This window comes from Rhinolophus hipposideros (assembly GCF_964194185.1).
Source record: "Rhinolophus hipposideros genome assembly, chromosome: 1".
NCBI classification, from domain to species: domain Eukaryota; kingdom Metazoa; phylum Chordata; class Mammalia; order Chiroptera; family Rhinolophidae; genus Rhinolophus; species Rhinolophus hipposideros.
This window is the reverse complement of record NC_138047.1, coordinates 73,890,861-73,915,319: the sequence shown is the minus strand read 5'-3', so window position 1 is coordinate 73,915,319 and position 24,459 is coordinate 73,890,861. Positions and strand designations below refer to the sequence as shown.

The following is a 24,459-nucleotide window of genomic DNA, read 5'->3' as shown; positions in this document are numbered from 1 at the left end:
GGGTATATGACGTAAGGCGTAACGCCGTAGCCGCCTACGTGCAGCTACCGCCCCTGCCTCTGGGAGTTGAAGTTTCCCAAGGAGGACTCGTGAGCGGTGTCTAGACCACTCCAGGACGGCTTTCTGCGCGTGGTCTCAGGTGCCTCGATAACTCCTCAGCTCGGTAAGTCTCCTGGAACTGAGCCTGGCGCTCGCCTACCCTTTGGTATCCTTCGGGCGCAAACAGGGTGCGTGCCAGGGCCTCCCTCCACTCGCAACAAGGGCTTCCGGGGAAGCGGGGAGTGGGGCTGTGGTAGTGGCAGTTGTGACATCAGACACGTGCGCCCCCGCGGCCCTCCAAGACGCGCCTTGATTGGCGGGCTGTAGCTTAATCCCGCCTCTGCGGTGCAGCCTCGCGTGCGGGGCCTAATGGGCCGAGTGGGGCGAGGCTGTGCCCACCCGCGGTGGGGAGCCTACTGTAGACGTCTGCTCCGGGATCGGGATGCCGTTCCTAGTAGGGGAAGAGTGAGTTTCCAAACAAGGAAGGGAGAGGAGAAACCGATGTGAAGGCCGAAAACCAGTTCTGCCACTTGGTGGCTGGAGACCGTGGGCAAGTCGCTTTACCTCCTCCAACCGGCCCGTCTCGTTTCTCCCGCGAGGCGCTGGCGAGGCCCGGCGCTCCGAACTGCGGGGAGCCCAGGGCGGAGTTGCTGCAGGTGCCTTTAGGCTCCTTGGCGGCGAGCTGAGGACGATTTTAAGAAGACCGAGGTGTTCCTTTATTTCACGGAAATGTTTTAAGCGTTAAAATTCGGGCATTCATGGAGACGTAAAAGGATAGCAACAGACGATTTTCTTACTTTTTGTTTGTTTTTTAAATCCTCCTCCTCTCCCTATCCCATCGCAGCCCTCTGCCCAAAGGGCCTGGCAGCTGAGCCAAGTGCTTTCGCTGCTGCGGATTTGGCTGGCTTGTTTGAAAAAGGATTTTAAAAGGTTTCCTTTTCTTTTTCACCACAGTCACTTCTTCCGTAGGAGAGTTCATCACCATATATTTGACCCCCTTTGCTCTCCTACCGTCCCCCTCTCCCCTTACCCTCCGGTAACCACTGAACTATTTATAGTCTGTGTCTGTGAGTTTTTATTTGTCTTGTTCCTTTGTTCTTTTCAGTTTTGCATTCCACGTGTCGGTGAAGTCATGTGGTTCTCGACTTTTTCCGTCTGACTTAAGTTAGCGCAAGAATCTCAAGATCCTAGGATAGGTTATTTTTTTAAAGAGGTAAAAAATATTAGCCAAGCAGAATTGAGATTGACTCGCACTTGAATCATAGTTGTCTGGGAACAAGTAAGGACCCATTACAAGGTGTCCTGAGAACCTGGAACTTCATCCAAAGCAAGAGAAATGTTGCCCTGGAGAGGCATGGACTTGGGCGCCTGGCAGATCTGGGTTCAAATCAATGTAACGAGAAATTTGGAATGCTTTGGTTCTCAAGTCTGACCCTTCCGATGTTTATAGGGATCCAAGATCCTCAGATACCAAATAAAATAGCTGGCTATTTTGATGTTTGCCCAGGATAGAATAATGGTGAAAAAAATGCCAAATCCAGAAGGACAACCGCTGGGTTTGGTCCCACCACTTCTTGGATGCATGACCTTTGGAATCTCCGGGCGTTTCCTTAAAACCTCCTCTCAGGTCATGTAATTCCAGTCTGTAGTTATTTAAGCATTCATTTGGATCTTTCTGGAAGGGAGTCTGTGTCATAACTTAAGACTTTTAACCCAATCAATAAAATCCATAAAAGTTTGGTGGGTTTTTTTTTGTTTTTTTTACTTCGGCCATTTACAGATTTTGATGTGTGCTCTCCCTGCTGAAAGCTGCTAGGAAATGGAAATACAAGGAATATTGAAATATTTTTTAGTGTATTTGTACCACACCAAGTGGCCTTAGTCATCTTTATCTAGTTTTATAAGGACCACGTGACACTACCTATTTCTGTGACTAAATGAACCATTTAAAAAATTCTATGCTAAAATAAACTAAATTTCACACAAATACTTCTGCAGTTGCCACAAAATATTCTTAAATATTTGTTAAACACAGTTGAATGAATGAAAATGTACTGTGAGAGCATTACTGCATGTGAGGGAGGAATGCAAAACTCTGCCATGGAGTTTATAAACTGGCCAAAAAATAAAGCAAGTGTACCTAGTAAAACACTGTATGTTTGTTTACGGGTAATCCGAACAAGCTAGTACATAGTGAACTGCTTATTTACTATAGGCAGTGGAAGTTGGTACCTATCCTTGTATGTAAAGTGTGCTGTAAGCAATAATTTATAGGATCTCAAACTAACATCTTTTTTGTTGTATTCCATGCCTCCATGTATCTGGCTTAATCAAAGCTTTAAAAAATTTACTTACTACAGTGCATTTTCGTAATTGGGAAAAGCTTTAAAAATAATAATAATGTTGACTAGGCTATGACCTTGCTATGTGTTTGATAGTCTGTTTAAAAACATCAGTATGGGGGCGGCCAGATGGCTCAGTTGGTTAGAGTGCAAGCTCTGAACAACAGGGTAGTGGGTTCAATTCCCACATGGGCCAGTGAGCTGCGCCCTCCACAAGTTGATTGAAGACACTGACTTGACTCGGAACTGATGGGTCCTGGAAAAACACACTGTTCCCCCAATATTTCCCAATAAAAATTTTAAAAAGTAAGTAAATAAAAACATTAGTATGCAGTGATAGTCCAAGTTAAATGTAACTCAGAATTCTTAGATAGAAAAGGCAAAAGCTCCCCCTGGTGTACATGAGCTGTAACATTGCTCTATATAACATTTTCAAATTTTCATGTAGAGCCAATCAATACTTGGAGTTTTTAAACATAATAGAGAACTAGCAGAAAATGATGCCAGTGATTAATGGAAATAGTCTCCCTTAAAATATTATTGTTTCATGAAGAGAGCAATTTGTCGCCTGTGAATTTCAATTGTTCTTTTAAGTTTGCATATTTAGCTTAATGAGCAGGTTTTGCTTGTTTTCACCACCCTAGATTGTTTTAGATACATGCATTGCTGGTTTATTTAATGCACTACCAATGGAAATGAAGTAAAATAAAGGCGATCCCGGGGATCACATTTATTGTAAAATTTTCTTCTAATCTTTTCAGGTTTATTGAATTTCCTGTCTCCCATTCCTTAAATTTTTACTTTATTTTCCAACTTTAAAACAAAAATTAATGAATGCACTCAAGGTTATACATTTATCTTCAATTACCTTTTTCCTATATTTCTCTCATTTTATAATTCAAGTCTTTTAACTGCTCTGACATCATTTTTTCGTTCCATTTCTCTGAATTCAGAGTCAGATTATCAGGATGTTTTCTAATCCATCCATTACCTCTTAAACTCCAGGTAATCTGGAGTTTGTCTCATCTATTGAAATTTTCTTATCTTCATTTCCAAATAGATTCTTTATCGTGAATTCTTGTTTTGCTTTTAAAATGCCTGCTTTTTTGTCCCCATTTCCTGTTTTGTTTTTGTGGTTCTTACTCTATGATCTCTGAAAGGTTCCAGCCAAACTTATTTTAAAGTCATTTTCACATCACCCTATTATTTTCACTTTATGTAGAATGAGTTAATCTCCTGATTGTTGATTTTTTTTTTATCATTTCTTTTTGTAATTTTGCTTTGTAGACTCATCTTGGCTGGAATTACTACTCCCCTCTCCAAACCACCTCTCTACTACTGATTTTGTGGGGCTTCCCACTCATGGCCCTTCAGTCCATAGTAGAGCTTACATAGGTGATTTAGAATTCTAATCATTTAGTGTTATAAGTTCATGTCACCTCAGTGGCTTGGCCCAGGTTGTAGCTGAGAGGCTGTGTCTTGCTTCCTTCAGATTCCTCTCCAGTACTCAGCTTCGTATAAACTTTAGTCTAATTTTACCTGTTTTCAGGCTTTTTTTCATGGAAGGAGGAGCCCCACCCCCAATGCTAGATTAAGGTTCATCTTAAATTGCCTCCCATCTTCTGTCTTGTATTATTATTTTTCTCCCTACTTTAAAGCTAGAGAAACTCCCAGCTGCCTTTGCACAGCAGACCCAGCAAGAATAGTATCTATTCTAGTACTTGTTTTGGGTTTTGAGAGAGGCTTACCATTTTTGTTTCCCCTTTTTATATTTTATCACCTATTGTCAGGTATTTCAAGAGTGGGAGGCAGGGTGCCTCAAAACATGAGCTGTTGGCAACCATCTCCAGGAAGTCTGTCCCAATTTTTGATTTAGTGGCACAGGAATAAAACTGGAGCTATTTTTTCCTCCTTTCGGTGACACAAATGTCAGTGCCCTCCAACAGCAAGGTTGAAGCAGCATAGCTTTTATATTCTTTAGAAGCCCTCATTTTCTAAATAAGATTTGGGATTTCTGGGAGATAGTAGAGTTAGATCTGGGATTAAATATTACTTCCATCATGTTATTCGTCTATTCATTCAACAAGTATTTAGAGGTCCAACTCGCTAAATTTGTTCTAGTTGACTTGTTTCTTAGGAATTGTTTAATAGCTTTGTAATTAGGGGCAAGTTATTTAACCTCACTGTGCCTTCTTCCTTTGTAAGGTAGACATGATACTTTCTACCTCACAGGGTTATTTTTAAGGAGTAAATTAGGTAATTTTTTTAAGCACACTAAGAATTAAATGTTTGCTATTAATTACTATTTTCATTACTTTTTTTATTAGTTTCAGGTGCACAAAACAATGTAATAGTTAGACATTTATCATTTATATCCCTCACGCAGTGTCAACCTCCCTTCCCCCATCCACTATCCCTCTGACATTCACACACAGCCATTACATTTTCATTACTTTTAAAAATCCTTTGTAATATCATATTCACTCATTTATTTATTCCACCACTATGTAATAAGAATCTATTAAGTGCCAGGCACTGTGTTATTACTGGCAATATAGCACGTGGGCAAAAGCAGGCATCATCCCTGCCCACATGGAGTTTCCAGTGGAGAATCGAATTTGAGTTGTCGTATCTAGGAGGTGTTTCCCCAAACTGAGGATACGATTTGCTTAGTGGTGTAGGGAAAACTTGTGGACTCTTACTTGGTTTACCAGGTAATTATTTCTCCTTCTTAGTAATTTTGTGACCTAGTGAAATGCCAGGGCTTTGGCTGTAGCCCACAAAGCACATAACTTAAAATTTCTTGTCTTTCAGTCAAAATTTGATACTAAGCTTGTTTAGTTATCCCCATCTGTCTTGTTACAACATTGCACTTTTAAAAACATCAAGAACCATATAATAAAATTACTGCTTAAATTATGTTCTGAAAGGTTTTGTCCTACTATCTGAATTGTGGAGATTTTTCTTTTAGATATGATAATAGCTTCTCTGCACAGACTTGTTAGCTGTTTCTTTAAGAAGAAGGAATCGTAGAATTTTCTTTAAGAATAATAGAACATTTGCAAGCTTCATGCTTAGTCTTTGGTAGGGATAAATACAGTTTTAAGCTTTGGGTTAATTAAGAGAAAAGAAATCTCAGTATTTGTAGCCCTTTTCACTGATCTGAAGGCAAATTCAGTTATAGGCAATAGATACTGTTTCCCCGAAAATAAGTCTGGGTCTTCTTACATTAATTTTTGCTCCAAAAGACACATTAGGGCTTATGTTCCAGGGGATGTCATCCTAAAAAATCATGCCAGGGCTTATTTTCCAGGAAACACGGTATATAGATGAGGGTACTTAAATCCAAAAAAAGATATTTGAGATTGCCCTAAGCGTTCCACAACTGATTATAGAATCAACTTACGCATTTTGTTTTTTAATTATGACTAGAGTGGAATATTTACAATTGTATTGTATATTAACAATGAAATTTATTGGGGAAGGGCAACCAAATTTGTTTTGTGCACTGCTCAAAATATGTAAATCTACAGCATATCTTTTATCAAAAACCAATTGTGAGTGTCCACCTAGATAATGAAAGTAACATTTCCATCATACTGTAGCATTAAAGATAACTGAAAACAGGTGCTTTTCATCGCTCTAAAAATAATATTTTTATAAGACAATATGTTTACATTATGAAATTTAGAAAATGCAGAAGATCATGGGTAAGAATTAGACATGTTTGTATGTATACTTTTTAAAACAGAATTGGACATAGTATATATTGTTTTTTGTTTTGATTTTCTGATTTAACAACAATTTTCCTTTATCACTAAATAATTTGGGGAAGCTTGATTTTTACTGACTTCTGAGTATTCTCAGTCCATCTTATAGATGAACTGTAATTTATTTAGTCCCTTTTGCTAACATTCAAGTACTTACTAATTTTTCATTGATACAAATAACACTGCAGTGCATGCAGTAGTACCCCCAATGCAGTTTTGGTTTCCATGGTTTCCGTTACCCTACAGTCAGTCAACCACAGTCCAAAAATATTCAATTGAAAATTTCAGAATTAAACAATTCATAAAGTTTAAATTGCGTACCATTCTGAATAGCGTGATGAAATCTAGTGCCATCCCACTCCATCTCACCCAGAATGTGAATCATCCCTTTGTCCAGCATATCCACGCTGTATATGCTACCTGCCCATTAGTCACTCAGTAGCCGTCTTGGTTATTAGAGAGAGAAAGAGACTAAATTCACATAACTTGTATTACAATATATTATAATTTTTCTATTTTATGTTATTACTCTACTGTATCTAACATACAAATTAAACTTTATCATAGGTGTGTATGTATAGGTGTATGTATAGGAAGAAACAAAATATATAGGGTTCAGTAGTATCCGCCTTTTCAGGCATCCAGTGGAATCTTGGAATGTAGCCCTGCAGATAAGGATGAGACTACTGTATACCCTTTTGCATTAATTTTATGTATATTTCTGATTCATTTACAGGAATTTATTCTAAAGAAATAAATTATTGGGTCAAAGGGTATCAACATTTTAAAGCTCTTGAAACGTAGATCTGTGTAGCCTTCTGGAAAAATTGTGCCATGACAACCAAAAGTATATGAAAGCACCCATTTCATCACATGATCTTTGCCAGTAAATGACATTTAATTTTCTAAATTTGCATTCTTATGCATATTGATACGGTTTACTCTTAATCACATCTACTGGTCATTTTTTTTACTTTTATGTGTGTTTATGAATCATCTGTTCATGCATTTTTCAGAGGCATCACATAATGTCATCTGAGAAGTTGCCAGCATTTAGTGAGACTTGTAATGTTGAAAGAAACCAAGACTTAAGTGAAGATCAGGAGGAGAGCCAGAAAACAAGATTAGGTAACGAGTTTGAACCAATATCTAAACGACAAATGAAGAAGCTAATAAAACAAAAACAATGGGAAGAACAACGAGAACTCCGCAAGTATGTTTCAAAATGAGTATTCAGAAATATGTTCAAAAATGTTCAGAAATATGGAATGTTGGACCTTTCCTAGTCCTTTGATACATTAAAAGTAATTGTGTTAATTAAAACAGCGGCTGTGTATTGTTAGCCAACACTATCAGTTGGCTGTTAAAACTGTATGCTTTGAATTTTTTTTTTTAGCAGTGTTGATAATTTTACACCGTCCACTTTTTCTCACCCAGAACCTATTATGAGTAGCAGCACATTTTCTGAAATAACTGACTTAGGAAAGGGATATAATTAGCATCTATGTCCTAGATATGGAACAAAAATAACCACCACAGGAAGATCAAATTTGGGCCTAACATTGATTTTGCTAGAAGAACTACTGCAAGTTTTGTCGAGAAGTAAGGCTGAAGCTGTTACTTCATAATGCCAGAATTTGCTGGGAGAAAATAAACTATAGCTGATGCAAATTACAGAAAAAATGTGTGAGATTTTTTTTTTTTTCACTAACTATTGCTTTTTTCCTATCCCATGTAAATGTTGCTTGAAAATCCTGTAGGGGAAGAATGATAAAAGTAAAATTCATCAGACTGTATTTATAAAGTTTTCTTACTTTAGTCTGATACTGATAAAATTAATTTATCAGTAGTATAGTTAGGGTTTATGTAGAAAACATTATAATGTTTTGCAAACTCGTTTCCTTCCTATCTAAAGCGTTTAGGTAGACTATATAAAGTTGCTGGCATTTGACCAATTTTGGTCCACAGAAGTGGCAATTTCATGTGGTTCATTCAGCCTGTTGATTTAAAAAAGTAATTGTCTATTTAAAAGAGTCTTGTAAATATCTGAATATACAAATAACAGTTATTTTAATTACTAATTTTAGACAAAAGCGGAAGGAAAAACGCAAGAGAAAGCAATTAGAGCGACAATGTCAATTGGAATCAAACTCAAATGGAAATGACAAAAAACGTATTCGAAGAGATGTTGTTCACAGCACACTTCGCCTTATCATTGACTGTAGTTTTGACAGCTTGATGTTATTAAAGGTATCGTGAATCATTGTCAGAAAAATCATGTAGGTAAACTAAGCTGAATAATTCTTACTTTAATATGTAATATCACTTTGATATAAATTTATGTACTAAAATTCATCTTAAATCAGGTTTTTCAAAATCTGTGCCCCCTAAATTAAGCAAGCTAATAAAATGCTTTTATGTATCTGCATATGCACATGAATATGTATTAACATAGGGAGAGAGACACCGTAATTAGATTATAAAACTCAATAATTGCATATTACTCATGAAAGTCTGTGAGTGTTTTTGTTATTTATCCTAATCAAAAATAAGAAAATAAAAAATATGATTGGCTTAATAGAATTATTTCTTATTTAATAATTTGAGAAACCTGGTTGTTTGAACAATGCTAGTGAAGAGAACATGCTTTAATTACTTTCCAAACCATTGGTAAATTACGATAATAGTAATATGGCACTTTTTTTTCTTTTGCTGACTCTTAAGAAGAGCAAATGTTTTCATGAACTAGCATTTTAAATGTATACAAAATATGAAATAATGAGTCATTTACAGAGTATTGATTTTACTTACAGTAATTATTTTGTTAGCGTGTAAGGAAATTGAATGGAAATTATTAGAAAGGACTTGTATTTCAAAAGAAAAATATGTACTTGTCTAGTTATCCCTTCTGCTTATTCCAGGCCACTGAGGTTGTGGAACAGCAATAGATGATTTTAAAAATGCTGCTTTAAAAATTGCACTCTTTTATAGGACATAAAGAAACTTCATAAGCAGATTCAACGATGTTATGCAGAAAATCGACGAGCACTGCATCCTGTGCAGGTATGTGTCAGGAATTTAAAACAGATTCCAGTTTCCTTTTATGTCTTCCTTGGGAAAAGGCATAGATAATCCAACTGCCTTTACAAGAATCTTACAAATATTCTTCCTTAGAGAACAGAATGCCTATTTGAAACGTTTTACTTTCTACAAAAATAAAGTAAAATATTTTAAACATTTTTTTCATATATGTCATTCTCAGTCACAGCTCAGTCATCATCAGTGTTGCACAGTTTTGCTCATTGCTGTGTAGTTACACATCTTCACTGAAGGATAGACACATACTTTCATGCCAGTTTCTCAGCTCTCATTCCTTCCATTCTGGGGACTGGGGAACTGCCCCTGCCTGATCATGTGCTATGATGCTGTGGTTGGTAGGTTTCTTTCTACTTAATGGATTTGGAGTCACTGATAATTTTTAAGGGTACTTCCTTAACTCTAGTGAGGGAGTGCTTTATGAGACTAGTTGCCTGCTGTTGAAAGTAGGGTCTTTTTCTTACTGAATTTGATTGAATTCTGGGTGACCTAAAATTAACACTAGCTGACTAATGTTAAGAACCAGGAACTCTTAATGTTTGTGGTTAAGTATTTTTATCAAGTGATCGTAATATTATATTTTTACATTTTGCATTCTTCTCACCCTGATTAGACGTGAAATAGGTGGCAGGGTTTAGAATCAAAGGAAACTTATGAAGACTTTTGACTAGTAAAAAGTAACAGTGATGGCAAAAGAAAGGGAATGAAACTTGACATGAAAGCAGGTAATTTGTAGGAAAGTAATCAATTGAGAAGCAGAGGATAGCGCTTGAAAAATGGGATGAAAATGTAGTGGAATAAGGAAGTTAGTGGGTTATGAAATACAGAAAACATGTCATTTCTATGACAAATTCATTCTTGTATTTGCATACCACATACTTAGTTTTTATACAATGAAAATATTTTTTGTGTTTCATTGGTGATCAGATGAGTGTATGAGGGAAATAAAATATTGTACTTTAATAGTCTTTTGCTCTCTTTCTATCTTTTATCAGTTTTACCTGACAAGCCATGGAGGCCAGTTGAAAAAGAACATGGATGAAAATGACAAAGGATGGGTCAACTGGAAGGTAATAAAAATAAATCTTAATTCCAAGTATATTTATGCTTAAAGGTCTACATTTTTAACCTAAATTCTACATAATGCTATTCGATACAGGAATAGGCAGTCTCCAAACCCTGAGAAGCTAACTAAATAGACTGAGATATCTGTTAGTTTGTCATTGAGCTTATTAAATCTCACTTGCTATTTTTTTTAAATTAATTAATTTATTTATTAGTTTCAGGTGTACAAAACAAGGTAATACTTAGACGTTCATCATTTATATCCCTCATACTGTGAACCCCCCTCCCCCCATCACTTGCTATTTTTTACCACCAGTTTTTAAAAAAGGACAGATTTTAAAGGTCTTTATACAGTCTCTACCCAGCAAACTGGCTGAAATACATTATTTCTTAAAGTGAAGTCACTCTAGAATTTGGAAATGTACTTGCATTCTGTTTCTATGTGGCTGTTAAACTCTTTTTTTTTTTTTTTTTGGCTGTTGAACTCTTGAACTGTGAGTGGTCTGAATTGAGATGTGCTATAAATGTGAAATTATACATTAGTACAGAAAAAAAGAGAATAACATATCTCCTTGAAATTTTAAAAAATATTTGTTATGTTTTGAAATGACAGTGTTTTGGGTATATTGTTGGTAATCCGATGTATTATTAAAATTAATTTCACTTACTTTTCACTTTTTTAATGTGGCTACTAGAAGATTTAAAATTACATGTGTGGCTCACTTTTTTTTTTTTTTTTTTTGGTAGGACTAAACCATTCTCAGTCATTTGCCAAGATGACTAATAGATTGTTAGTTTAGTAACAATCCCTGAAGAATCCTAACCTAGTATTCAGATAAATAATTGGGTCATTCTTGTACTTTCTTTTTTTTCTCAAAGCCAGTTTTCCCCATGACAAACTATTCCTCTCACACTAATCTCATAATGACTGCATTTATTTTATTAATAGCCTATTTTTAAAGGCTTTTTTTAAGTTTTAAAATACATTTACCAAATATTATGGTCATGCATTTTTTTTCCCTAAGAAATAATATGTTAGAATAGGCGAACTTTTAGTTATTTTGTGGCTTGTTAAATTTATTATTTATGCCACCAGCTTTCCAGGGAGACATAAGTTCACTGGTTTCTAATTTCAATACCCTCTTGGGACCTGAAATTAAGCATAGGGTTCTAATTTAAAATATAACATTTTCCAGAAAAGTGGCTGTTTATTAATCAATAGGTTATACATTTTAGGTGAGAGGTCTCCCGCTTAATTTTTTTCTTCCCTTAAAAATTATTGGGTAAATGTCATCTGAGCCTGGCGATGCAATTTCCTTTATTCTGTCAAGATAGTTTGCAAATTTCTGACTGCCAACTGTTGTTTTATACCTCTGACCTAACAATTTTGGTGCAGATTTCAAATGTGTATCTTTGTAGAAACAGATGCATGGAATTTATTAAATCTACAAGCCATTTCCTTTTGATAATTCATGTAGATGGAGAGAAAGTTACTGGAGAAAGCATTCTTTGGCTGGAAAACTGTGTGAGCAAATACGTGACAAATTGCATTTGTTTTGTTGGAACAGAGATAAATTTAGAAAGTTAAGGTTAGTGCCATATTCAGGAAAGAGTTACTAAGTTAAGGGGTTTGAATCTTATCTTTCTGATAAAGATAAAACATTGAAAGTAGTGTTTTTAGAAAATGATTCTGCCATCAGCATATGGAACTAAATTGGAGGGATCTGAGGCTAGAGACAGGGAAATAACATTAGGCAGCTACTTAACTAATTGAGGTGTGAGGTGATAAGGAGTTGAAAAAATGCATGGTAATGACATTATTTCAAACTTTCACATGATTCACTTCTTTTCAAAATGACTGTTAGCCAATTTTCCTCAAATCCTATTAATTAATAACATCTTTCCCCATGTGTCTCAAAGGATATCCATATCAAACCAGATCACTATAGTGAATTCATAAAGAAAGAAGACCTGGTTTATCTTACATCAGATTCACCAAATGTACTGAAGGAATTAGATGAATCAAAGGCCTATGTGATTGGAGGATTAGTAGATCACAACCATCACAAGGTACTATTAAGTTTTTATTTTTGCTTTTGCTTATACTTAAAATTGATACCTCATTTTTCTCAATGGGAGTAATAATACTTCTTGGTGTTAATAATAATACTGATGAAAGCTGATCTCTATTGAGTACATACTGTCTTTCAATCACCTTTCTAGCTGAGCAGAGCATTTCACATATATTAGTTTGCTTAATCCTTACTATAAACCAGTCAGGTCAGTTCTATTATTACCTACATTTTACACATGAGGAACTGGTGGCCTAGAGAAATGAAGTCTACAATCAATAGCAGTAGATGGTAGAGCAGTTATTTGAAAGCGTGCAGATTGTTCCATAGCCCAGATGCGTAAATGATGTGCTGTATTGATAGGAAATGATGCTGCTAATCAATTTCTAGGCCACTGGTAAAATTTATAACAAAACTGGTATATTTATATTTTAAATAATGTGATTCTCATGGGATGTGTTTTCTGTTATATCTTTACTTTTGTCTTTTTTCACCTTTTTATCCTCATTCAAATGAAAAATTACAGAAATATACTTTCTAATAGCAAACATCATTTTGTACTTTGCTAGCTGTTTTGCAATATGCTAAGTTCAACCCAGCTAAAGAAAAGGCATGGTTTCTAAGTATCTGAGGAAGTACTGTCAGCAGAATAATCTGAAGTAATCCGTTATTATTCTATAGCACCACTGTGCAGCAGAACTTTCTTGCTGCAGTGCTGGAAGTGTTTATCTCATCCTGTCCAGTATGGTAGCCCTCTGTCTCCTGAGCACATGAAATGTGTGCAGCATAATTGAGGAACAGAATTTTTAAAAATTATAATCAGTTTAAATATTCCCATGTGGCTGCAGTTGGACAGAGCAGCTCTGTAGCATCAGAGGGAATTTTATCAAGATGATCTTTAGCCTTTTTATTTTTTCTTAGTGGAAAAATTCTATTTTGTTATTTATGTAGAACCAAACTTTTTTCTTTCATGTATGTTTCTCTGAACTAAAACAATTTTGTATTTAAAAGCACCTGCCTCGATCTGTTATTAATTACTTATCCCTAAAATATGCAAATTACTGGTTGAGAAGTTGAGTTCTTTCTCCTGTACTCTGTCTTTTGGCTATCTCAGTTCTGGTTAGACCCAGGCTTTAAAGATTTTAATTTTGAGAAGAGAGAAAATTCATATTCAACTTTTTTTTTTTAATTGACAGAAAGGTAAAAATTAAATTTATAGGAAGTTTTTAAAGTTTTTAAATTCAGCTTTTTATTTAATTTGTCTTTGTTATTGTGCATCTTATGTTATGTGATTGAAACATAGTTTTGTCTGTGTATCTTTTATGTTCATGGGAAGAGTGAAGGTGCTTTTCTCAGAATTCAGTTTGAGTATTTTAAACTGAGAGAAAGGCAGTGTGGAATGGTGAAAAGGTATTTGAGTCAGGAGGCATGAGCCAGGTTTTCCTATAGTTTATAGTTCTGCCACTGAGGAGCTTTGTGACAGTATAGGGAACATAATGTCTTTGGTTTCCTCACTTGTAAATTGATTAAAACAAATACCCTGAACATTCTGACTATACTAATTGTCAAAAGGATATTTCCACATTAGCAGTTACACACACACACACACACACACACACACACACACACACACACCACTTCTTCAGATAATGTTCTCTGAACTAAAGTGTTTTCTAAAAATTATGTATTGGGTCATAGACTTTGTTAAAATTACGTACTGTTCTAGTTCAAGTTATAGTGTCTTTGTTTTAGGGACTCACATATAAACAAGCATCAGATCATGGAATTGATCATGCACAGCTCCCCCTTGGAAATTTTGTGAAGATGAATAGTAGAAAAGTTTTGGCAATTAATCATGGTAAGCTATAAGGGGAAAAATTGAAAATATACCTGAGTGAACATTGTAAAAAATAACATTACATTTACGTTTTAGACAAATAGAACATACACACCTTGGTGGAGATATTATAAAATTATAAAATTTAATCATTTTTACTTTGGTTCAATATAAAACTAATACATGCATATGTTAGAAAATTTTGAAAATGCAAAAAGTATAAAGAAAAGTAAATAAGCTATAATTTCACTACCCAAGGATACTTGGTATCAACTTTTTGGTGTGTTTCCTTCCAGTTCTTTTCCTATGCGTATATAATAGTATTTATTACATAATTGGATTCTTACTCTGTTGCATAAAATGTTATTAATTTGGGACGTTTTCCTCTCATTTATCATTATATTTTTCCATGTCATTGAATCATTAATGGCTATGTAATATTCCATCATCTGAATATACAATAATGTAACCATTCTTCTGTTGTTGATTGTTTTCTTTTTACTATTATAAATAACTTTGTAATAGATATTTTTGGACCCTAAGTATTTGGAGTTTTGCTTTTAAAACCTGTTTTAGTAGAGACTTTTGTTAGTACACAACTGTTCATTGGGCACGATAGCAGGATCTAGGGAGTTATAGAAATGAACTTGCTGATTCAAGGACAGAACTTCTTCTAAGACCTTTGATAGATAATGGGAATGACTTTTCCATAAGTAATCAAGATTAACCCTTCAACAATATATTAATATGTGAGTACTTTGGCAACAATATTAATATTCTTTACCTTTAATGTGAAAAGCAGGCAAGACTCTCCTGCAGAGTAAGTGGCTCTTTATAGGACTGATAGAAGAAATGTAGATTAATCCTAACATTTTTGGTCTAGTTTTATATTAGAACATAAGGATAAAGAAGTGAAAGTGATAAAGACTAGAAAGGAAACAAAGATTCTCTGTTGACTATAATTGAGAAGCGATAATGCTGAACCTCTGAGAGTCTAAGGACTGAAAGGAGGAGAAGCTAAAGAAGAGGTAACACGAGAACTTTGGCACAAGTTGGCTCTGATAACCAATAGGAGAAAGTGATCAGAACAAAATAATTATTAGGACACACTAGTACTCTTAACACAAAAGCAGTATATTTTAAAGTACAGTATACAACATTGTGTTGAACTCAGCTAAGAAATGTAGAGTTTGTCTTTGTTTCAGTGTTTGAGATTATTCTGGAATACCTGGAAACAAGAGACTGGCAAGAAGCATTTTTTACTGTCTTACCCCAGCGGAAAGGAGCTGTTGCCACAGACAAAGCCTGTGAAAGTTCTTCCCATGACAAGGAGTCTGCCAGGATTGAGGGTAGACTGGACAATGATTCCAGTGAGGAAGAAAATAGCAGAAACGAACTAGATTCACCACATGAAGAAGAAAAGCAGAATAAAGAAAATAGCACTGAATCTACAGTGAACTCTGTACCACACTGATGTCGTCTGTTTTTTTCCTTTTGGTTTTTAGTTTAAGGAAAAACTGGGAGAAAATGAGGCACTTCATAGAATATTCAAATTGGAAAAGAATTTCATTTTCTCTTATTTCTGTTGTGAATTTTTAAAACTTTTTTTTATAACTAAGTGATATAAAGCCCTTGTAATAAAGTACTTTTTGTTTTTGCATAAAATTTAAATGTTTAATTTTAAAAATAGTTTTCTAGGCCTCAAATAAGTTTTTTTTGAGAATTTTACTTTATTGGGAAACCTTCATTCTCTCATTTACTGTATTGTATCCTTCAGTGCCTTCTGACCTTTCAGTTTTATTATTTTATGTTTATGTCAGTGTCTTTCGGATTTATTGCCTCCTTATTTATGGAGGCAGATATTTATAAATCTCCTGTAAGTGTACCAAAATGTTCTGTATGGGAGTTTACCTTCTATTTGCGCTTTTTTATTGAATTTAATAGCTTTAAAGGAATATAGTGATTTTAAGAAGAAGTATTGAATTGATAAAGTCAATAATTTATTTCTTTTGGACTATGGAGCCTGTCTCTGTTTTTCCTTTGTGATGCCTTTTCATGGTTCTAAAGCAATCACTGAAGAGTTAATCCCTTTAATATATTTTCTTAATTCAAATACTAGTGGTAAATTATTTCAGTTACAAAATTAATTTTTCAAGCTAGATTATTTTTAAAAGGCTGTTGAAGGATCAGTTCTGTTTTTACCTAAATTTAAGAAGAAATATCTCTCAGCAGTTAGCTTTTCCGTTCATGTGCACTTTTATTAAATATGTTCCTTAAAATAAATAAGGTTAACTTTATATGTGCATCTGCCTACTATCATATAATCATGCTAATGTAAATGTATATGTCTGTAAATAATATAAGCGTGTATGAAAATATGCATAATTGTATATGCATATGCCTACATATGTCCAAATCATGTATAATTCTGTTATTAGTTATAAACAGGATTTAGTTGCCATGTATGTGTTTTATTTGTGTGAATGATTGTGTTGAACAATACTAAGGAATTTGAATTTCATAAAATGCAAATATCCTTAACTAAACATTTGTATAAGGACATTGGCAAGGGAAGGAGATGTTTCAGTTTCCTACCAGTAGTGTAGAGCAGTTATGTCTAAAGTAAGCAATTGTTTTGTCACAGCTAAAGTAGGGCTTCAGAAGCCTTCACTGAATGGATAAATGAAGTTTCTGTTCTTTTTACTCATTGGCATCTCAGATTATATACACATTTGGTAGGAAGTTGATTGGATTTAGTATTGATGTTCACTAGCACTTTTCATTGCTTTATTTGTAGTAATCTATTATAATTCTCCATTTAAAGTAAGGTCTGTCAGCAAGGTATATACATAAAGAAAAGCCCCTACAGTTTTAGAACAACAAAGCTATGTCTTAAGTTGTATTTTTCAAAGGTTCACGTTTTTCTGAGCAAATACGAGTATGGTTTAGTAACATGAAATATGCCTTTTACTTAAATTATTCCATATGGAGTAGGCACAATTTAATTTCGAGAGATAGGAAGAAATTGTTACAGGCATTATATAGTTTAATTTTCACTAATTATAAAAGCCCTATATTAGTTTCGTAGGGCTGTCATAACAAATTCACACAAACTGGGTAGCTTCAAACAACAGAAATGTGTTCTCTCATAGTTCTGGAGGCTGAAAGTCCAGAATCCAGGTGTCGGTTGGATGATGCTCCCTTCAGAGGCTGTAAGGGAAGAATCCTCCCCCGCCCCTTCTAGCTTCTGGTGGTTGTCAATAATCCCTGATGTTCCTGGCTTGCAGCTACTTCACTCCAGTCTTTGTTTTGTCATCATACAGCCTTTTACCCTTGTCTCCCATGCCTGTGTGCATGTCCCTCTTCTTATAGGATAACACTCTTCGGATTAGGGTCCCCCCACGTCTTAAACTGATTGCATCTACAAAGACTCTATTCCCTAAAAAGGTTACATCCACAAGTACTAGCTACTACCGGTAGGACTGAACACATCTTTCAGGTGGACACAATTCTATCCTCTACAAGTCCATATCTTATTTCGGCTGATAACAACAAGAAAGCAAAAGATTTACCCTTAGAAATAACTAATGTCTGAGATATTTAAAATTTTGGTTTTTTAAATAATAGTATTTTTTTTTCTTAATGTATTCTTTTCTCTCAACACTGTTTTGGTTTATTGAGGTTCCTTATTATTTAAAACTTCAGTAATGGTAAAGTCACTTGTATTGGAACATAATAAAGGTAGGGAATTCAGTGTTTAAATAAGTGCCTCAAAAGGAGATGTGTCTGCTGAAATAATAGGATTTTCTCTCATTTCATTTGTTTAAAAACCTATGATCTTTATATAGCAAGTTCATTCTTAAGAGAAGGGGCAGTCTTCAGACTGATTTTTTAGAGATCAGTGTGTTGCCATCTAGGAGTATTTGAAAAAAACTCAAAATTGGAAAAGAAAAAAAAAAGGAAGTAGTTCTGAAGGAATGTTTTTAGGAGATGAATGAACAATTATGAAACCCACCAATTACTGACAATTATAAAGTAAAGTGATATTTCATTTATGCATGGAAAGGGTCACTGAGATGCTGTAGATGAAAGGCAAGAATTGTCCATAGAGCATGGAGAACATGTACAGACAACAGTTGTAAAAAAATGAAAAAGGCAGAGATTATAATTAATTACCAGTGGCCTATAGTGCTCATTAAATTTTGATCTCAATTAGCATAGAGATGTGTCTCTGTTTTCCTAGCTCCTTGCCAATCACGGATAGTAGACAGTTACGAAATGTGAAGAAAGGAATCAGTGACAATCATATGATAATACTATTAGTGGGAAGAGTAGGCTTACATGATGGCACTGCCACTTGTTAGTCATGTGACTTTGGGCAACTTATTCAACCTTTGTAAAGTCTCAGTGTCCTCATCTGTAAAGTGGAAATGTTATCCCATTTATCCTCTCTTTGGATTGAGCAATAAGTCTGTTTGAAACCAAGCTGCAGCTATCTTGACAATACATTTTCATATTGACATTCCTTTAGTTCTTGCCTTATTTCCCTTGTGTCTTACTCTTCCTTTTTGACATTGCCTGACTAAAAAAAGTAGTAATATGCTTTGTTTCACACTCTACTTTCTGAGGTCCCCAGGCTTAGATAAGATTTTGAAAATGCAAACTTTCTAAATTACCAAAATGCATATTCATTAAAATATGGAAATGACAGATCATTTAGTGAATCATTTTTTTAAAATCTATAAAAACAATGCTAATATAAATACAATAACCACATAAGACCAAATCTCCTATCAGCAAGTATAATACAAGTGGTCTAAAATCACTCAAATTGGATTGTACAAAAGCTCAAAACTTAAATAAATGCTGTATTTAAATAAAGTTACTCAGCAATGTTGAAAATAATAGAGAAAGACATATTGGGCTAATAAAAAGAGAAAGAAGTCACAATTTTAACATTGGATAAGGTTCAACACATTACAATTAAAGAAGGACATGTTGTAATTTTCAAGATTCAGTCCTTAGTGAAAATCTGACAGTTATGAATATGCATCAAATAGCATAGTATTCAAGTTCATTAAGAAAAAAACGTAAGGAATTTACATGAGGTAGTAAGAAATGCATTAGTATAGGAGACTGATTCATACTTTCCAACCTGTGGCAGCTCAAGTGGACAAAGATAACTACATGGGAGATGTAAATGTTATACTTAAAAAGATATATCATTGATATATGTCAAGTTCTATGAGCCGAAAGTTTTCAGGTGCCCAAAGAAGTTTCTACATGAGATTTTCCACAATGGAAAATTGGACCCCAAAGTAGATGCAATGTAAGCAACTTCTCTGACAATAATACCTTAAAGTATAAAATAAGCTTGTGGAACAGGAGGAAAGCCTTACCGTCTGGAATGTTTTTATTTAATGTCAGATAGTCCATTGTAAAAATCAGTGTTAGAGATAAAGTTGGTCATGAATTACAAAATTCTAAACTATGTTTACACAAGACTTCAAAATGTATGAATCAAAATGGACAAAATTACAAAGACCACGAAACTACAACACCTACAATAATGATAGGAAACTTTTAATAACATCTTTGTAATTGATAAATCAAGCACAAATAAAAATTAGACAGGATATATAAGATTTGAACAGTACAATGTTTGTTCTACTGAATATATAACTTCGTATCCAACAATTTTAAAATTCACGTTCTTTTCAAATTATATAAAAAATTTATGAAATTGACCATATGCTAAACCTCAATGTTACCTTCAAGAAAATCAGAGTTATCATTTTACAGGTCACATCTGACTACAATGCAATTAAATTATAAATCATTTGAAAACAAGTTTGAAAAACATCGTATGTTTGACAATTCAAAACAAAAAATCTCTTCTAAGCAACGTATGGGTCACAGAAGAAACCAATGAAAATTAGAAAAAATTCGGAAGTAAATTTAATGAAACAATATGTCTTAAAACTTGTGGAATGTAGCTAAAGCAACATTTAAAGGAAAATTTATAGCCTATATTGCTTAAGTTATAAAAAGAAGAAAAACTAGCATTATTGAGTTATGCATTTAATAGGTTAAAAAAAGAGCAGAAAGAAGGAAAGAAGGAAATTTTGGAAGAAGGAAATAAAGATAACAGCAGCAATAATTAAAAGTAAAACATGCAATAAAAAGGATGAAGGCAGATTAACCTGTCAAAATTAAACAAGAAAAAATTATAAGAGGTAGAGAGAGAAGGCATATAATATGGAAATTAATAATGGAGATATTAAATTGAAAACATGGATATTATAAAGTACTTCATGTCAATACATTTGAAAGTTTGTATGAAATGACTATAAATAAAAATGACCAAAAATAGCAAAACAAAAAAATTTACAACCCCAAAGAATTTTATAACTAAATTGAGTTAGTGTTTAAAATCTAGGACCAAATGTTTTATGGGCATTTCTGTGAGACATAGCAAAAGCAAATAAATCATCTTACACAGACTCTTTGTAGAGAATTTAAAATGAGGGGAACCTCATTTTATGAAGCTTGTTAACTGTGCCATTCAAGTCATATTTTTTCATTTGTTTTTTAATGATTATGGTAATTAATTTTACCATCTTAGATTTACCATCTTAATCATCTGAAGTGTATAGTTCAGTAGTACTAAGAATATTCACCTTGTGCAACAGAGCTGTAGAACTTACAATCATGCAGCACTGAAACTCTATACCCATTAAACACTAATTCCCTCTTCCCCTCCCACCAACCCTTGGTAACCACCTTTCTACTTTGTTTCTATGATTTTGACTACTTTAGATATTTCATATGATGCAATCATACAGTATTTGTCCTTTTGTGACTGGCCTCTTAGTATATTGTCCTCAAGGTCTATCCATGTTGTAGCATGTGATGGGATTTCCTTCCTTTTTAAGGCTGTATAATATTCCATTGTATGTATAAACCACATTTTCTTTATTCATCTGTTGAAGGACATTTGGATTGCTTCCACCTCTTGGCTATTTTGAATAATGCTGCAATGAACACAGGTGTGCAAATATCTCTTTGAGCTCCTGCTTTCAATTCTTTTGGATAGGTATACCCAGAAATGGGACTGCTGGAGGAACTGCTATACTGTTTTCCATAATGGCTGTACCAATTTACATTCCCACCAACAATCCAGGGGGTTCAAAGTTCACATCCTAGCCAACACTTATTTTCTACTCTTGATAGTGGCCATCCTGATGTGTGTGAAATGATCTCTCCTTGTGGTTTTGATTGCATTTCCCTAATGACTAGTGATGTTGAGCATCTTTTCATATGCTTCTTAATCATCTGTGTTTTAGAAATGTCTATTCAAGTCCTTTGTCCATTTTTAAATAAGATTGTTTTTCTGTCATTAAGATGTCGAAGTTCCTTATATATTCTAGTTATTAACCGCTTATGAACACATGATTTGCACATTTTTCCCATTCCATAGGTTGCCTTTTCACTATGTTGATTTTTGTGTGTGTATATAGCACAGGAAGTTTTAAAGTTTGTTGGAATCCTATTCATCTATATTTTATTTTGTTGCTTCTGTTTTGGCGTCGTCTAAGAAATCACTGCCCAAATCCAATATCCTGAAGCTTTTCTATGTTTTCTTACAGGAGTTTAATAGTTTTAGGTCTTACATTTAGGTCTTTAATCAAGTTTGAGTTTATTTTGTTGATAGTATAAGATAACTTTATTCTTTTGCATCTAGAAACAAGTTTTCCCAACACCATTTATTGAAAAAGACTATCCTTTCCCCATTGTGTAGTCTTGGCCCTGTGTTGAAAATCACTGGGCCATGTATGCAAGGATTTATTTCTGGGCTCTCTATTCTGTTCCATTTGTCTATAGATCTATCTTTATGCCAATACTACACTATGTTAATTAATGTCGCTTTGTAGTATGTTTTAAAATTATGGAGTGTGAAGCCTTCAACTTTGGGGTTTTTCTTTCTTTCTTTCTTTCTTTTTTGTTCAGGATCCCTTAAAGTTCCATACAAATTTTAGGATGACTTTTTCTATTGGGATTTTGATAAGGATTGCATTGAATATATAGGTATTTTTGGCCAGTATGGACACTTCAGTTATCTTCTTCCCCTTCTTCTTCTCCAATTTGTATGCTTTTTTTCTTTTATTGTCTGATTACTATGTTGAATAGAAGTGGTGAGAATGGCACCTGCCTTATTCCTGATATTAGAGAGCAACTTTCAGTCTTTCCCTTGTTGAATATATTAGCTGTGGGCTTTTCACATATGGCTTTTATTATGTTTGGGGTAGTTTCCTTATATTTCTAGTTTATTGAGGTTTTTTTTTTTTTTACCATAAAAAGGTATTAAATTTTGTCAGATCCTTTTTCTGCACTGATTGAGATGATGGTGTGATTGTGGTTTTGTCCTTCATTTTGTTAATGTGGTTTATTACATAGATTGGTTTTCATATATTGAACCAACATGGCATTCCACATATAAACCCCATCTTAAAAACGTATGTTAATAAATGAGAATGACTGACTATAACTATATTAATAATATTTAACTCAAGACATTAGAAAAATAGTGAACCTACAGGAACTAAAAGAGAGAAAGGAGATGTTAATGAAATAAAAAATAGGAATATTATAGAACATAGCACTAAATCCAAGACCTGTTTTTTTTAAGCAATAGTAATATGTAAAAAGCTATTAGCTAACTGAATGAAAAAAAATTATGAATACATAAAAACGAGATTGTAATATAAAAATAGGAATTTAGAGTTGTGGGACAAATCTGTCTCAATTCTATGAAAATAAATTTGGAAACCTGGATGTAATGACTACTTTTCTAAGAAAATAAAAATCTCCTAAATTGATTCTTCAAAATGCAGAAACTATAAACAGGCCAGTTATCATAAGAGAAATAAAATTGTCAAAGGGGCTGCCACTCCTAGAACACCAAACCTTCATGGTCTGATAGGTGAATTTTACCAAGTTTTCAAGGAAAAGGAATCTGTAATGCTATTGCAACCTCTCCATAACAGAAAAAAAAGGAGAGAGAGAGAAAGCGTTGTTATTAACTCTATGATGTGAGTATGGTTTTCATACACAGTAGTAGTGCCTAGTGGTTAAGCACATAGATTCCATATTTTAAACCAGTCACTAAACCTTTGTGTCAGAGAGTTAACTGTCCGCTAAAATCCAGTTTTCCTTTCCATAGAATATAGTTGTATTAATAGCTGGAATGATTCCTACTTAAGAATTTTATCAGCCCCCTTTCAGCTAGACTATTTCTCAACCATGGAATGTGACTAGAAGTGACGTTGACCACTTCAAGGCCAAGACTTGAAGCAGATGTACCCTCCTTGTGGAAGGCAGAATACCGTCCACCATTCACAAAGATCCTAATCCCTGGAACTTGTGATGTTATATGGTAAGGGGGAGTTAAATTGCTAATCATTTGACTTTAAGATAAGATTATCTTGTATAACTTACATACATCCAAGCCAAATGTAATCACAGAGTCCTTAACAGGAAGTTGGGGGCCGAAGAATCAGTATCAGAGTGATGTGTTATGAGAAAGACTCAAACCAGCCATTGCTGGCTTTAAAGAGAGAAAGAAGCCACGAACCAAGGAATGTGGGTAACCTCCAGAAGTTGGAAAAGGCAAGAAAACAGATTCAGCCCTAAAACCTCCAGAAGGAATGTAGCCCTGCCAAGGCTTTGATTTTAGCCTATTGAGACCCATCTTGGACGTTTGCCCCCAGAATGTTTAGAGATTCAATTTGTGTTTAAGCCACTAAATTGGTGGCCATTTATTACAGCAGCTATAAGAAGTTAATACTTTCCTCCACTTCTGTTCCTCTTTTGCCAGCAGGATGCAATTGACAGTGAAACCCTAAGTGATGGTTGAGCCACAATAGGGAAGGATCCTGGGTCTCTGAAGCACCAAGGAAAGCAAAGTCATTTGCTGAATGAAAATACACACTTTGGACCTTTATGGGAAATATAAACCTCTATTGTATTTGCAAGATGACATTTGTTACAACTGTATATCCCATCCCAACGAATAGAATTCTGTGCCTCAGTTGTCTTATTTTTTTAAAATAAGAATAATGATAGTAGCTACTGCAAATAATTACTGTGAAAATTAAATGTTACCATATCTAAAGTGCTTGGAATGATTCCTGACACATAGTATGTGAGATATAAATTTTATCATTAAGATTGCACAA

General features: G+C 34.3%; 1 protein-coding gene across 10 annotated transcripts; it reads left to right on the top strand.

Moving 5' to 3' along the window:
• The first annotated feature begins 32 nt into the window (after positions 1-32).
• TRMT10A (tRNA methyltransferase 10A) lies at positions 33-18,159 on the top strand. Of its 10 annotated transcripts, XM_081026759.1 has the most exons (9): positions 378-589; positions 6,888-7,037; positions 7,168-7,364; positions 8,239-8,401; positions 9,143-9,214; positions 10,243-10,317; positions 12,233-12,382; positions 14,137-14,242; positions 15,427-18,159. In XM_081026759.1, exons 3-9 carry the CDS (start codon positions 7,180-7,182, stop codon positions 15,693-15,695), a joined length of 1,020 nt encoding a protein of 339 aa, XP_080882885.1. In that variant the 5' UTR covers positions 378-589; positions 6,888-7,037; positions 7,168-7,179; the 3' UTR covers positions 15,696-18,159. The 10 variants fall into 10 exon arrangements, with proteins under 10 accessions (XP_080882883.1, XP_080882881.1, XP_080882888.1 ...); XM_081026757.1 differs by lacking the exons at positions 378-589; positions 6,888-7,037 and adding an exon at positions 33-163; XM_081026755.1 differs by lacking the exons at positions 378-589; positions 6,888-7,037 and adding an exon at positions 33-163 and having other exon boundaries at positions 15,409-18,159.
• Positions 18,160-24,459: the final 6,300 nt, after the last annotated feature.